Source organism: Thermothelomyces heterothallicus, assembly GCF_042370625.1.
Source record: "Thermothelomyces heterothallicus CBS 202.75 unplaced genomic scaffold P884_scaffold_20, whole genome shotgun sequence".
NCBI classification, from domain to species: Eukaryota; Fungi; Ascomycota; class Sordariomycetes; order Sordariales; family Chaetomiaceae; genus Thermothelomyces; species Thermothelomyces heterothallicus.
In genome coordinates, this window is record NW_027192581.1 from 1 (window position 1) to 12,676 (window position 12,676).

General features: G+C 55.2%; 1 protein-coding gene across 1 annotated transcript; it reads left to right on the plus strand.

Annotated features, from left to right (window-relative positions):
* Positions 1-6,386: 6,386 nt before the first annotated feature.
* P884DRAFT_271394 (uncharacterized protein) lies at positions 6,387-8,324 on the plus strand (the record flags this gene model as incomplete). Its single annotated transcript, XM_069442434.1, has 2 exons — positions 6,387-7,186; positions 7,241-8,324. 2 exons carry the CDS (start codon positions 6,387-6,389, stop codon positions 8,322-8,324), a joined length of 1,884 nt encoding a protein of 627 aa, XP_069295587.1.
* Between the last annotated feature and the right edge of the window lie 4,352 nt (positions 8,325-12,676).

Genomic DNA, 12,676 nt, shown 5'->3' on the forward strand with positions numbered 1-12,676 from the left:
CCACAGCTCCACTCCGATCTCCGTCTAGCAGCCTCCATTCGGGCTCCGGTGCCCGCACTCAGGAAACCTACTATCTTGGCTCGGAGCCCGGGACGGGACCGGGGGGCCCCAGCTATGTTGAGCTTTCAGCTGAGTGTGCTCGGATGGCCGGGCATGTTCGAGTCGAATGAGGTGGAAAGTTTGCAAAGTAAGCCCAAGGGCGGTGAAGGGGTCAGTCAGCCCAGACTCTTCTGTTCCGGATCTATCCTTCATCTCCTCTGTCCTCTGTCTGCCTCTCCGCCCGCCACACTCCAACGTTCACCCGCTCACCTCCGATATGGCCTTGGATCCTACGTTCCAGCTTTATCCATCCGGCCCGAGCGAGGTCTTCGATTTATACTTGGATGTGTGTGGCAGTCCCCTGTGATCCGTAGTGTAGCGTTTACTGTTCGGGCATTGTCAGCGTTCCCGCTCCCACTGTTTCACTGGTTCTGCTCGTCTCAGGCAGGAAGGGATTCCACAATCACAAGAACGACCTGGATGATCTGACTCATCCAACTCGTGTGTCGAAATCTTCCGCGGCAAGGAGGTCTCAATATCGAACACGACCCGCTATGCCTCCGCCATGTCCATCCAGAATAGGGATAGCGGTAGCGTAGCAGTATCTTACTGTGTAGATCCGATCTGGGTAGGCTGTGCAAACCCGAACCAGAGACCACCCTGGTTACTGACCAGGACATGGAAAGAAGTGGAGGAAGGTATCAACGTTAACGAAGGGGAGATAACCTCAAAATGGTCAAGAGGGAAAATCCACATGGTATCAAAACCGATCCTTGGGATTCCTTGGCCCCGAGGGTGGAAACGTCGCCGAGTGTTCGGGTCGGGTGTTGGAGTTCCGGATCTTCTTCACCGCTACTTGTAGTTACTCCTTGCCCGCGGCGCACAATGTCAACAACATGGGTCACGAGTGGACCTTCACGACGACGAGCACCTGAACTAACTACGGATAATAACGGAGGTACGGAGTACCACTCATCCAAACGGTCCAGAATCGGTTAGAGGCAGAGCGAAAGCCCGGTGACTCCGCACACCTCACATCGTTCTGCCACAGCCCTGGTAGTGCTGCCGTTGTTGCTTTCCAAATGGACTGTGCCATTTCGAAATGACGTTGCCCCCGTCCCTGGGCGCCTCTATTTCGGCCAGAGCAAACAGAGGGCAGAAAGAAGTTGCAGAACGGACAGCCGGATCCGATCATGGCAGGCGATTGCGGGAGAAAAAAACACCGCCGCTTACACCGCGTCGGCACCGAACGCGTTTGAAACGCCCATCATAGCGCCGCATTTGCGCTGCGCTGCGCTGCATGTTGCACATTGAAAAGCTGCAGCTCGCCGCCAAGCAGGACGAAAACTGACTGGCGCGCAGTCCCATGACCCCCGTTAAACCTGCATGTTTTTTTTTTTTTTTTTTTCCCACAGGCTCCAGAAATCGCCGAGACCAACGTCCCAGACTTGCGGGATCGAGGCGCCGAATCCACGCTTGTGAGACCATCTTGGTCAAAATTGTCTGCAAATTCGCCATGCCGTTTGTTTGCGGCTTCACCGCCTGAGCATTCGCGACGACTGGCTCAGCATGAGAAGTTTGACGTCTCCTTCACGAGCATGATTTCGGTCTGCTGACAAAGACTGCAGAGCTTGGCTGGCAGTTTGGTAGAATGGACCCTTCCTCGTGCGTTTCCTGGTTTCAGGTTTCTCAAGGGTCCTCCCCCGCTTCAGACGGATCGAGAATGAGTGAAGATGCCAACGGCTCTGCGGCCGATGACGAGATTCCAGCTAACTAACTCTGATCAAGGCTCGCTCGCAGGCAACAGTGGGTAAATTGCAACTTACCGCTCGCGAGCTCCTCCGTCAGAGATATCGTAAGCTTTTAGGACTATGGTCTGCCTATTCAAGGAATTTGACAGGCGGCCCATAGAAGGAAGATAGATTCCCGCTAATTAGGCTTCTGCACTGTGGAGGAGGTCCGTGTAACTGCGAAACACGGGAAGGTGTGGGCGTCCCCAAACTTTGTGCAGCGTCCAACCTGGGGTGAGTGAAGCTGTGCAACCGAAGACACCGGGGAGGGCGGTTCTCCCTGAGACGACCGAGGGCGTTGACAAGTATGAGTCAGAAGATGAACGGCCCTCGGATCGTTTTCCGGGTCATCTAACACGACACTTTGCCCCAGAATAAGCAGCAAATAGGATTATTTCTCCTCATCCCCTGGCGAGGCCGCCGCCCTAGCATTCCCCATTATCCTGCGACGCGCATGTGGGCATGCAAAGGGGTTCTTGGAGGCACTAGATTGGCAGAACCGTTCCGTTGGGCAGGAAACCGACAGTTGCTTCGACCTCGTCAAATCCCTACCAAAGTAGAGATCGATCGGATGAAGTCCCAGGTCCTGAGCCACTCAAGTTGGGCCTTGACCGCTTGCGGAGTCAAGCCTGTGGGATTGCATGCATGCAGCTCGAGTCTGATAAGCCAGTCGCGGAAGCAGACGAGGTGTCGTCCATGACCTGCTGTTTGTGATGACGCGCCAACGTCAAGGGTTTTGATTGCACCTCAGTTCGAGACAACCCGGAGGGGTCAACGGGTCAATCGGCGCAGGAGTTTTGTTTTCCCCAGAGCACCGGAACCGCGGTGTCACGCGGGAGCCACTCTGAACCCGAGCCCGGTGATATCGGAACCGTTAACTGTAGTACGGTGTGTGACAGCCTCGGAACAGTGTGATTGGTTTCAAGTCGAACTCTAAATCTCGGACCGGATGCGCAATGTTTCGCTGCTAGCTTTGCTCGCCCTGGATCAGAGAAGGACTGCATTCTCCCTTATCAGATGGCTCGTAAACAAAGTAACGCGAATGAATGCCGCCAGAGAGGTTGAATAATCATGGCGGCTAGGGCGGCAGTGTTGACCAGGCGACCCCCCGAGTCACCCGGCCGGCCCGCTGATTTAGGAGCTGGTTATCCGTGGTCATTCGGGGTCACATCCCGAGTGAGGTGAGGTGAATTGTCGCCTGCACCATTGGGTGTTGGATGTAAAGAGCGCCGGCAGGCGAATCGTCGCCAGGTGATCACCGACAGCCGGGAAGTGGACGAAACGAGAGTGGAGCGTCATCATGGGCTTGGCGACGAGTGAGGTCGTCGTGTCCAGGGGCCGATCCGGCAGGACGCGTTCTCTCGTGTTTGAGAGCAGAAACACACCGACTCTTAGTATTGGGCAGGGACGGAGGGACGAGGCTTTGTTTGGGTCGACATGGCGCGGGCCTCGAATCTGCGGCCAGGCTCACACCGGGTCTGGGCAGGCGCCCCGAGTGGCCAGTCGCTGTGTTAGCTGCTGCAAGCGCTCCGTTCTCCCACCAGTGGACATGCCAACTGACGCGAAAGGACGAATAACAGGCGAAGAGAGCGACAGTGAGTGGAGTTGCTGGAATGTTGACGCGCTGCAACCAGCCACCGCTTTTTTTTGGCTTGTTGATTTGTGTATTTTTTTGGGGGCGACTGTTTACTGTTGCTGTCAGCCCGTTGGCTAAAGCCCTGCCCGTTGGGAGCGCGGCATTCGAGAAGAGGAAATACGCGATAAAATCAAAACAATGCACAACTGAGCAATACGGAGTTGTGGCTGTAGGAGCAGGTGGGAACCCGGCAAGGTGTTGACGGAAGCTTCGTTGCGGGCGTGGCGGTTGTTGGGGTTGAGGAAGAGGAAGAGCTCGACGACCGCACACACAGTGGTCGGATGACAAACCGAGGCATCTTCTCGAACGTTTGCTTGAAAGCACGGCAGCAACTGTGCTACTAGTACGGATTAAACTACTGGGAGTGTGGTGTTCGTCTGTGCTCTGAGTTTATCACGTGACCTGGACGTTTCAGGTTGTGTGACCGTCTGCGTGTGGAGAACGTGCAACTTCGCGTTTTCACTTGAGACCAGGCACTAAGAAAAATGATTGGTACGCGGATGCAAGGACGCAACCGCAAGGGCCCGGCCTCCCCCGCTCTCCCGTCCCATGGAGGACCCTGTCTGCTGAAACAGACAAGCGGATGGGATTGCCCTGTCTTCGACTCTTGCACATTCCGAACTGGTACTTCGTACAGGTTACTGCGCAGTGCACTGGACTCGCTTTCCGTCGATGGAAGGCGACGACGAGGGTAGGTTTGCAGGTGTGAGAAGAGTATGTCTTGCGCCGCGTCACTCGCTGGCAGCAGGCGAAAGGCGGTCACCACTTACCTCACCCCGCGAACCTAGGTGTAATTATCTTCCCGGCTCAGCCCTCAACACCACCACGCCGGGTCGTTATCATAGTCTGTCGCGGCGAAGTCACGCCCATTCAGTCCAACGCCGCGAAAGACTGTAACTTCTACTCCGTAACGCACTAGCAATGACTTACCTTAGCATCCCGGGCTCTCTCAAGAGCGCGTTCACTACATCACCCCACTCAGCGCAACTGCTGCGCAATGTGATGCTTCGCCGTCTCGGATAGTGGCTGAATTTAGGTTGGCGCCGTGACTCCCTTCTGGTTTGCCCAGACGCCGAAACGGGGATCCTTCTCACGACTCTGCTCACGAGGCTCGGCCCAGACCCCCGGCTTGGAGGATTGGGGGGGGGATGGGGGAGGGGGGAGGGGGGAGAGGGGTGGGAGCAGCCGCGAGTCGCAGCAGACTACCCTCACCCATCGCCCTTGGGTATCGATGCCCCCCCCCAAGGGCCCATTTCTGCCCAACATGCCCGCCGGGGCGGTCATCCACAACCGCTTCTCCTGCTAGTCCAATTAGCAGAGGAGCATCCCTCGTCCTGCGCTCGCCTTCCATCAACAACCCCCCTCCCCCTCTCCCTCCACCCCTCTCTTCCCAATACCTCCGTTCTGTCTCCCCGGCCGGTACTCAGCACTCTTGTTACAGAGTACTCTTCCAAACGAGGGTTCAAGCCTCGGTCGACACTTTGGCAACCCCCCCCCCCCGTCGATACATCCACGCAGTTGGGCTACTCCACAACGGCAGCTAAACACCTTCGCTGGGATCTGAAGGTCGATCACTGATTTGATCTCGGATGCTGCCGTTTTCACTATTGTCCAGGACTTCTCGCTCTATAGTCGACCAGCGTGACAGCCCGCGGGAAACACCACTATAATTCCTATTGGAGGTCACAGTGGCCTGATCGCCATCTTCCAAACATGAGCGCACGCCTGCTCGCGCTCCCGTTCGCGTACCGGCTCTGTCACGGGAAGTCTCTCTGAAACGGAGACTGCAAGCAAGCGATGCAAGACGCTGTGCTCCGTTGTAGAAACGCTCCTGGCGGCGGTCCTCCAATCCCAGCACGAGCCTCGCTTCTCCGTCAAATCTGATTTTCTCAGATCGGAACGTCTCTGATTACACCCCCATGCCAAGCTAACAACAATTCACCCCTCACTCCCCGAAAATGGGTTGGCGATCCGTGATTCCCGCGCAGGGCAAATGCTCCGTAACACCCACTCGAGGTACATACCACCGGCCACAATACCCAAGAGCCCGCTTCACTGCAATTGGGCAAGCCGCGGATGCGCTCCCGGTTTCGTGAGGGTCTTGCAGAATCGGCCTGACCATGGCCGGAGTACAAAACATAGAGGAGCCCGCATCCCATCTGCCCCCCTCTCAAGTCATCCAACCTCAGAGAACCACCAGCACTCCACACGAACTCTTCGACAGAAGCAGCATTGAGTCTGCTTGACTGAAGAAGAAATCTTTTTCTTCTATCTTTTCCCCCATCTAAGGTGCTTCACGTTGTGTCGTAGAAGCTCACCTCTCTCAGCGGAGCCCCTCGGTTCCCGTTCCTCCCACGCACCATCAGCTCCCACAATTTTCCGGGTTCTGGTCCGAACTACCCCTCCTTCCAGAATTCTGACCACGGCTTGTGCGACTGCCACCACAAAGTGTAAGTGACACTTCACGTTGCTCTCTCGCTCAAAACCCTGCCCTTGCCTCCCGCTCTCCCCGCTCCCGGTGCTTCTCCACCTACCTCTCATCAACCCACTTTTACCCTTCTATGCACCGAACGCCATCACGCTCATTCACTGAGTGCATGAAGCGCTTCGTTCTCAAAACAAAAAAAAAAGCAACACAAGCTATAGTATCAAGATTTTCTCAAACACCAACAGTACGCACCCCGGGAGGCTTTGAGAACCTTCTGCGCCGCTTGACAGAACCCCACAGTTCCCAGAGCTCCGTATCCTGCCTGCATCCTACCCCGGCCTTATCCGGAAAAAACCCTCACCGCTCGTTCCGTGCCCGACCACTAACACACTTAATAGGATCTGCTCGCACATATTCCCATCCTCACGGGATCTCAGCCTTATCAAACGCCTGCACATTCAACCACATACATACACACACACAGTGGCCCACCATGGTCTCAGCATTCCAGATGCCGTCCTTCTACAGGGCGCCGTTAACAGTCGACACCACCAACGCTCAGAAGTTCTTCGAAGAGGAGGACGCGAATATCCTCGACGAGAACATTCTTGACCACAGCGCCCTTGACTCGGGCTTGGATATGTCACCTCAGATGGTAGAGAGCAGGAGGGACTCTTTCGGCGTGACGCCCTCGATCTTCTCACCGAAGACGGAGGAGTGGCAGCCGGTCGACATGCAGTCTGTGCCCTCGAACAACCCTTTCTTCGATCAGCACAGCAACAACCCCTTCCTGCGCATGGATCAGAGCCAGCAAGCGTTGTACCAGAACCATGCTGCATGGCCCATCACCACCTCTGGCTCCGCGACCCCGCAACTCCAGGCCTTCGACGGCCTGCCGGTCGAGTATGACTCGACCAACCTCGCCGCCTTCCAAAGGCCCGCCACGATGCAGACTCCGACTCCCTTCACTGCCCCTCCCAACCCGGCCGCCATGTTCCAACAGCTCGGGCAGGCCGCCCCTCAGTCGATCCCGACTTCCCCCCAGAAGGATGCGTGGATGGGCCAGGACCTCAAGGCCCAAGGCATGAAGAGGCCTCGGCCAGCCAGCCCCCTGATCCGGTCGCATAACGAACTCAGGAGGGGCGATGGGATCCGCAAGAAGAACGCCCGCTTTGACATTCCTGCCGAGCGCAACCTCAGCAACATTGACCAGCTGATCGCGCAGTCGACGGACGAGCAGGAGATCAAGGAGCTCAAGCAACAGAAGCGCCTGCTGCGCAACAGGCAAGCAGCGTAAGTTTACTTTCCGCCGAAGAGGGTCTTGCACACATGCTGACAACCGTCCAGCCTGGACTCGAGACAGCGCAAGAAGCAGCACACCGAGCGGCTCGAGGACGAGAAGAAGCAGTTCACCGAGCTCATTGCCCAGATGGAGGAGACCATCGCGAAGATGCAGAGGGACATGCAGAAGCTCACCCTGGAGAAGCAAAACTGCGAGTCGTACATCCATGAGCTCGAGAAGAAGCAAGAGGAGTTGATCAGCAAGCACACCATCGAGACGGGTGAGCTGCGGAAGAAGATCAGCGTCCTGACCAACGAAGTGCAGTCCATGGGCCGTGCCTCCAACACCGCGTCGGGATTCTCCGGTGCTTTTAGCGACATGGATGGCATCAACATGGACTGCTCCTGGGACAACATGCCCATGTTTGGCGACTTCTCCATGGAGCAGAACACTTCCGAGGTCAAACAAGAGATGCAGATCGTACCGGCCGCCAAGAAGCCCGAGGTGTCGCTGCCGACGACCGCCGACTCCGAGAAGCCTGCCCAGCAAGGCGGGCTCCTCTTCATGCTCTTCCTCGTTGGCGCTTTTGTGCTCTCGAGCCGGTCGTCGACGCCCAGCATCCCGCGCGTCTCCGAGGATGTCCGCGCCGCGTCCGCGACCCTCCTGGAGAACGTGCTCAAGGATGCCGGCGTGTCGCAGGTCGCCTCGGGCCTCGGGAGCGCAGCCCCGCAGCCCTCGGGCACCACCTGGTCCCAGGCATCGCAGCCGTCCCTGTCCATGGCCACGCCGATGGTCGACAACGTCGCCCCGTCGACGCTGGGCGAGATGGCGGATGCCCTGACGCGGCCCACCGAGCAACAGACCAACGAGCAGATCTTCTCGCTGTCGGCTGAGCAGTATAATGACCTGACCTCGCAAGATTTCCTCCAGGCTGCGCCGCCGGCCGAAAGGTCGACGAGCCAAGGGAGACGCAATCTTGCCGAGGCTCTGGCCAGCATGCGCAGCTCGACCAAGCAGTCTGCCGCCGAGGTCTACACTCGGTCGCTACTCTGGGACCAGATCCCGAGCGACGTCGTCCGGACTTTTGCCAAGATGGTTGCGGAGAGTAACAACGCCGCTGCCAACGCTGGCGAGGAGAACCGGGCGTAATGACCCCCCATCTTTTTGTTTTGACGATGTTACGACCCCTTGATGACGGCCACTTGCCACGATCATGATCCATGAGCGAAGCATGATCCCCACGAAATGGAACGGAACAGCATGAATGAGAGGAGGCATGCAACAGCACTCGAGCGCTTGGTTTTGACCTTTTCTGTTTTCTTCCTCGTCGTCGACTCTTGTTTTGGGCACACACCATACACTTGATCCGCTCCCGCGACCCCTCACAGACATCGGCAGCTCACGCACCGGAAGTTTGTTGCTTTCTTGCGGCACCTGTCTCGCATCCTGGAGCCGCTCGCCGCTTTTCTTATCTCAGTTTGGTTTCTCTGGTTATTTCCTCTGCTTTTTGGGTTGATGATTTCGGAAACTTTAGCAAGCGAGCATTGGCTTTTTGAGTTTTTTTTTTTTTTTTTTTTTTTTTTTTTTGGTTTCAAGATTATTTACTCTCAGTTTTTTCTTGGCAGCGCATCTCAGCTCTAATCATGTTGTCTATTTACGCTTTATCTCTCTGCTCTTTGGCGCTAGGCATGGGAGAAACGGATGGGTTCTGGGCGAAGCTTTGCTGCGAGGTCGGCGGGTTAAGGTGTTGGTAACGGCGAAATAGGGTCCACTTGCAGGATTTGCGTTGTTTTTCTCGTGTTTTGAGGCAAACGGTTTTTTTTTTCTCTGGACGGACGGCGGCGATGGGACTTGCAGCATCGCATCACGGCTTTTCTTCTCTCCTCTGTCCTATGCTGAGAGACGCTGGTCAGGGAGATCTCGTCTGGCTCGCGAGCGGAGAAATCTCTCGTCGACACATAGACAGATGGTACCGGCCATGCATCACCAGACTAGACATTGGAACTTGGAAAGAGGGATATTTTGCAACATCGTCATGCCGACTACGGTCCCCTCGCAGGGAGGAAGAGCCCGGCTTGGATGACTAAGTCGCGACACACCCACATGTCTGACGACAACCCCTTTCCTTTGTGGACCAACATTTTACAACCACCATCACACTCCTTTGCACAATTCGATTCGGGGGGGCTCTAACTGCTGCAAACAAACGCAGTAGCGAGCCGCCCTCTTGGGGACGTCTCGGAAGAAGGACGGACAGGCTGCAACATCGACCAACACATAAGATGGCGATGTTGTACGCAGGCACCCCGAACCGGGATCGACCACAAAACATACTTAACACATTCGACCATCGCCAGCTACGCATCACAAATTGAGCGACTGGTGAATCTTGCAACGACTCGACACAGCGAAACAAACCCAGGTACTCGATATCACGGAGGAACTGGATTAGGGGAAATCGAAACCCCGGCAGGAAGGCTTGGGACAGCGTCTTTGTCCTGCTCGCGACATTCGTTTTGACACAAATTTCATTTCTCTTCTTTCCCGTCGAACAATCTATGTAGCTAGGCTCAGCAGCAGAGAACCGAGGCGAAGAACATTGGATTTTTTTTTCTTTTTCATGAAAGCAGCCGTGCATTGACTTTCCGTGTTTTACTATTAAACGCTTGGGATTCGAGAATTTGAGTCCAATGTGAAGTAGAGGGTTAATGCCACTGAGTCACAAGGGGCGTGTATGATGATGACGGCTTCCCTACTCTTCCAGTGCCGAGAAACTACGGTGCATTGAAAGGGGGTGGGTTTGGCTGCGTGATAGCCCGGCAGACCTGCCATTCGACCTCCCAAGGAAGGGAAGGGCTGATGAGTTGGCACCCGACGTGCTGGGTGTGTCAGCTACACTAAGGTTGGAGGCACAACGGTTGCATCACTGGCGGGAGGGCGGGGAAGTAATGTTACAATCTGAGGCAAAAGGAGAAGGGGTTTTTTTTTTTTTTTTTTTTTTTGGGGGGGGGAGGTGACATTGATCTGTGTACGGAGTAGTTACCGGTTGAGGGGTCGATTAACCGGGTCAACAAAAGTACCCATTTTAGGAAGTTGTATGTAGTCCAACGCCGGCTGACCATTTCCCTTCTTTTCTGACCCTGTTCCCAATGGCACTGGCAGTCTCGTCTCTCATACCTGCCTTAGATACATTATTGCCTTTATTACCTACCTCACGAGCGGACCGGGTCTGGGCAGAGTGCATGGTTGGTGTTTGATGGGGAAGGAAGTGCGCCTCCGCGCAAAGAGGCTGCAGGTACTTGGAAAGGATGGCCCATTAACTTTCCAATAGCTCGAGCGTCGGCTCCTTCCTGCTGCAGGAGGGAAAGCGCAGAACCCTCCCCACCTACCAAGCAACTGCCAGGTATGTACCCCATCCGGGGAGGCACATGGCTGCCTTGACAACTCACTGCTCACGCGCGCAGAGCCACGAGTAGCACCACACCTTTAGCTTCACCTTGGTCACGACCGTCTGCCTGCAAATGGAAAGCAGAGCCGAGCTCAAGCCCGGGATAGATTTTCCAATATTTTTCCAATGTTTCGTGTGCCATCTGCCATCTGCCGTCGTAAGAGAGAAAGATATCGAGCAGCCGTAATCATCCATCTCCCGAGAAAAAGTATCAGGTGTCGTTGCACGTACATTCATCCGGTCAACCGATCATGTATGCAAGTGTTCATTTCTTTTGTCGAGATCACTAGTGAAGTCATTATTAGCCAGGGCGCCCTCCGTCCATGCAATCTGACTTGATCGAATTTGAGTGGAAGCGGATGCCCTGCATCCCCCCCACGTGGATGACGACGTTTCCGCGAGCAATGAGCCGCCCCGAGCAGCCGGAGCCGGAAAAGTATCGGTCATGAACCCTAAAGTGATTGGGCATTCCTTGGGTCAGCCGGGCAGTTGTGAGATCCCAAGATAAGCTCGGGAGTTGACGCACAGTCTTTTCAGAGAGAAGGGGGATGAGCCCCGGATGCATTTGTATCAGCCGTCAGTCAAAACTTTCGAAACATCAAGCACGGGCGTGGCTATTCTCGTGATGTGTTCATGCAGGAAGAGTTTCGTATCCTGGATATACGGGCAGTTGCCGACTGGGCATCAAAGGAACAACGCTCTTTCCACTAACAATGCCCGAGATGGAGAGCTGGAGTGGAAGATATTTTCCCGAATTATCTTGGCTAATATATGGCACATTGTTCATGTTTGTTTTCGATATAGAGAGTGCCATCATTTTCTTGGTCCTTTTGAAGCCTGCCTCTCACAAGGGAGAATACTAAGGGAGCTCATACTCACACTTTCCCAATAGAGAGGCACTGCAGTACCACATAACATGCCGTGCAACCTGATCGAGCGAGGAACAAGATATGGGACACCACTAGAATGTAAGTGGTGCGAGACAATCCAGGACATTCTGATCTCCCCTACAGGCCTTGCGGAATCTCAGGCCTTACTTCGTGCGTCGAGTCTGGCAGCAAGGCCGAGTGAAAACCGCAGGGAGGAACGCATCACGCAGCGCCGGCAATCACGTCCCGAAGGATTCCCATTCTCTATCTAGATCAACCTACACTCGAATGAAGCAGCCCAAACAGCCGATCACATTATAACTGCCAACACTGGAAATCAGCGGTAAAAAAAACCTGGGATGCCAACCAACACCAGCTGATTGTCTGGCTACTATCGAATCCTGCAGATAATGAGTGGATTGTGAGATGAATATTCATAGACTGGCTTTCGAGGCATTATTGTCACTTTAACGGATTGAAAGCCCATCGTCTAGATGCCAGGTAATGAGGTGGTCTACATCAACCAAACAACTACAGCACCGCAAGGACTTCGCTTCGCAACACAGGATCTGCGTGTGGTAGAATGATCCAAGGTGTAGTAGGCTGTCCCACCTAGCTCACCGTCGTCAGGTTTCAGCTAAAAAAAAAGGTGCCCAATTCGGCACTGTTGCCCAACCACACCACCGGGCTGCCTTGGCCAAGGGGCGAGGGGGAAATGCCATGATTCCGGGAACGCTTTCCGGCCCAGCCGTAAGCCAGACAAGGGAGAGAGCTCTAGGTGCCCTTCTCCGAGCCATGATCATACTCTACAAGATCAGTCCAACATTGCTCAGTGTCGGCGTGGGGCTAAGTCAAAGGGGTGGATGGTGCGATACACCTTCAACCTTTCCGTTTTGCCCCAAGCCTTCGTCCGGCCGAAACGGACCTCCAGCAACAGACTACCCCAAGATACATCCCATCAACATCATGGTACTTTACACAGCAACGGAGCTTCAAGCCCCCTGCGCCCTGCGCCCTGCATTGCATACGTAATGCAATGCCATCAAAACACGGCAGTAGCGCACCTGCGAAAGCGTGCTGTTTCCGCTCTTCTTCGTCGATTTCCCGAGCACACCCCCCCACCACCCCCACCCCCTTTTTCACGAAACACCCCCAGGGCAGGCAAAACAAAGGACCAGTTTTAG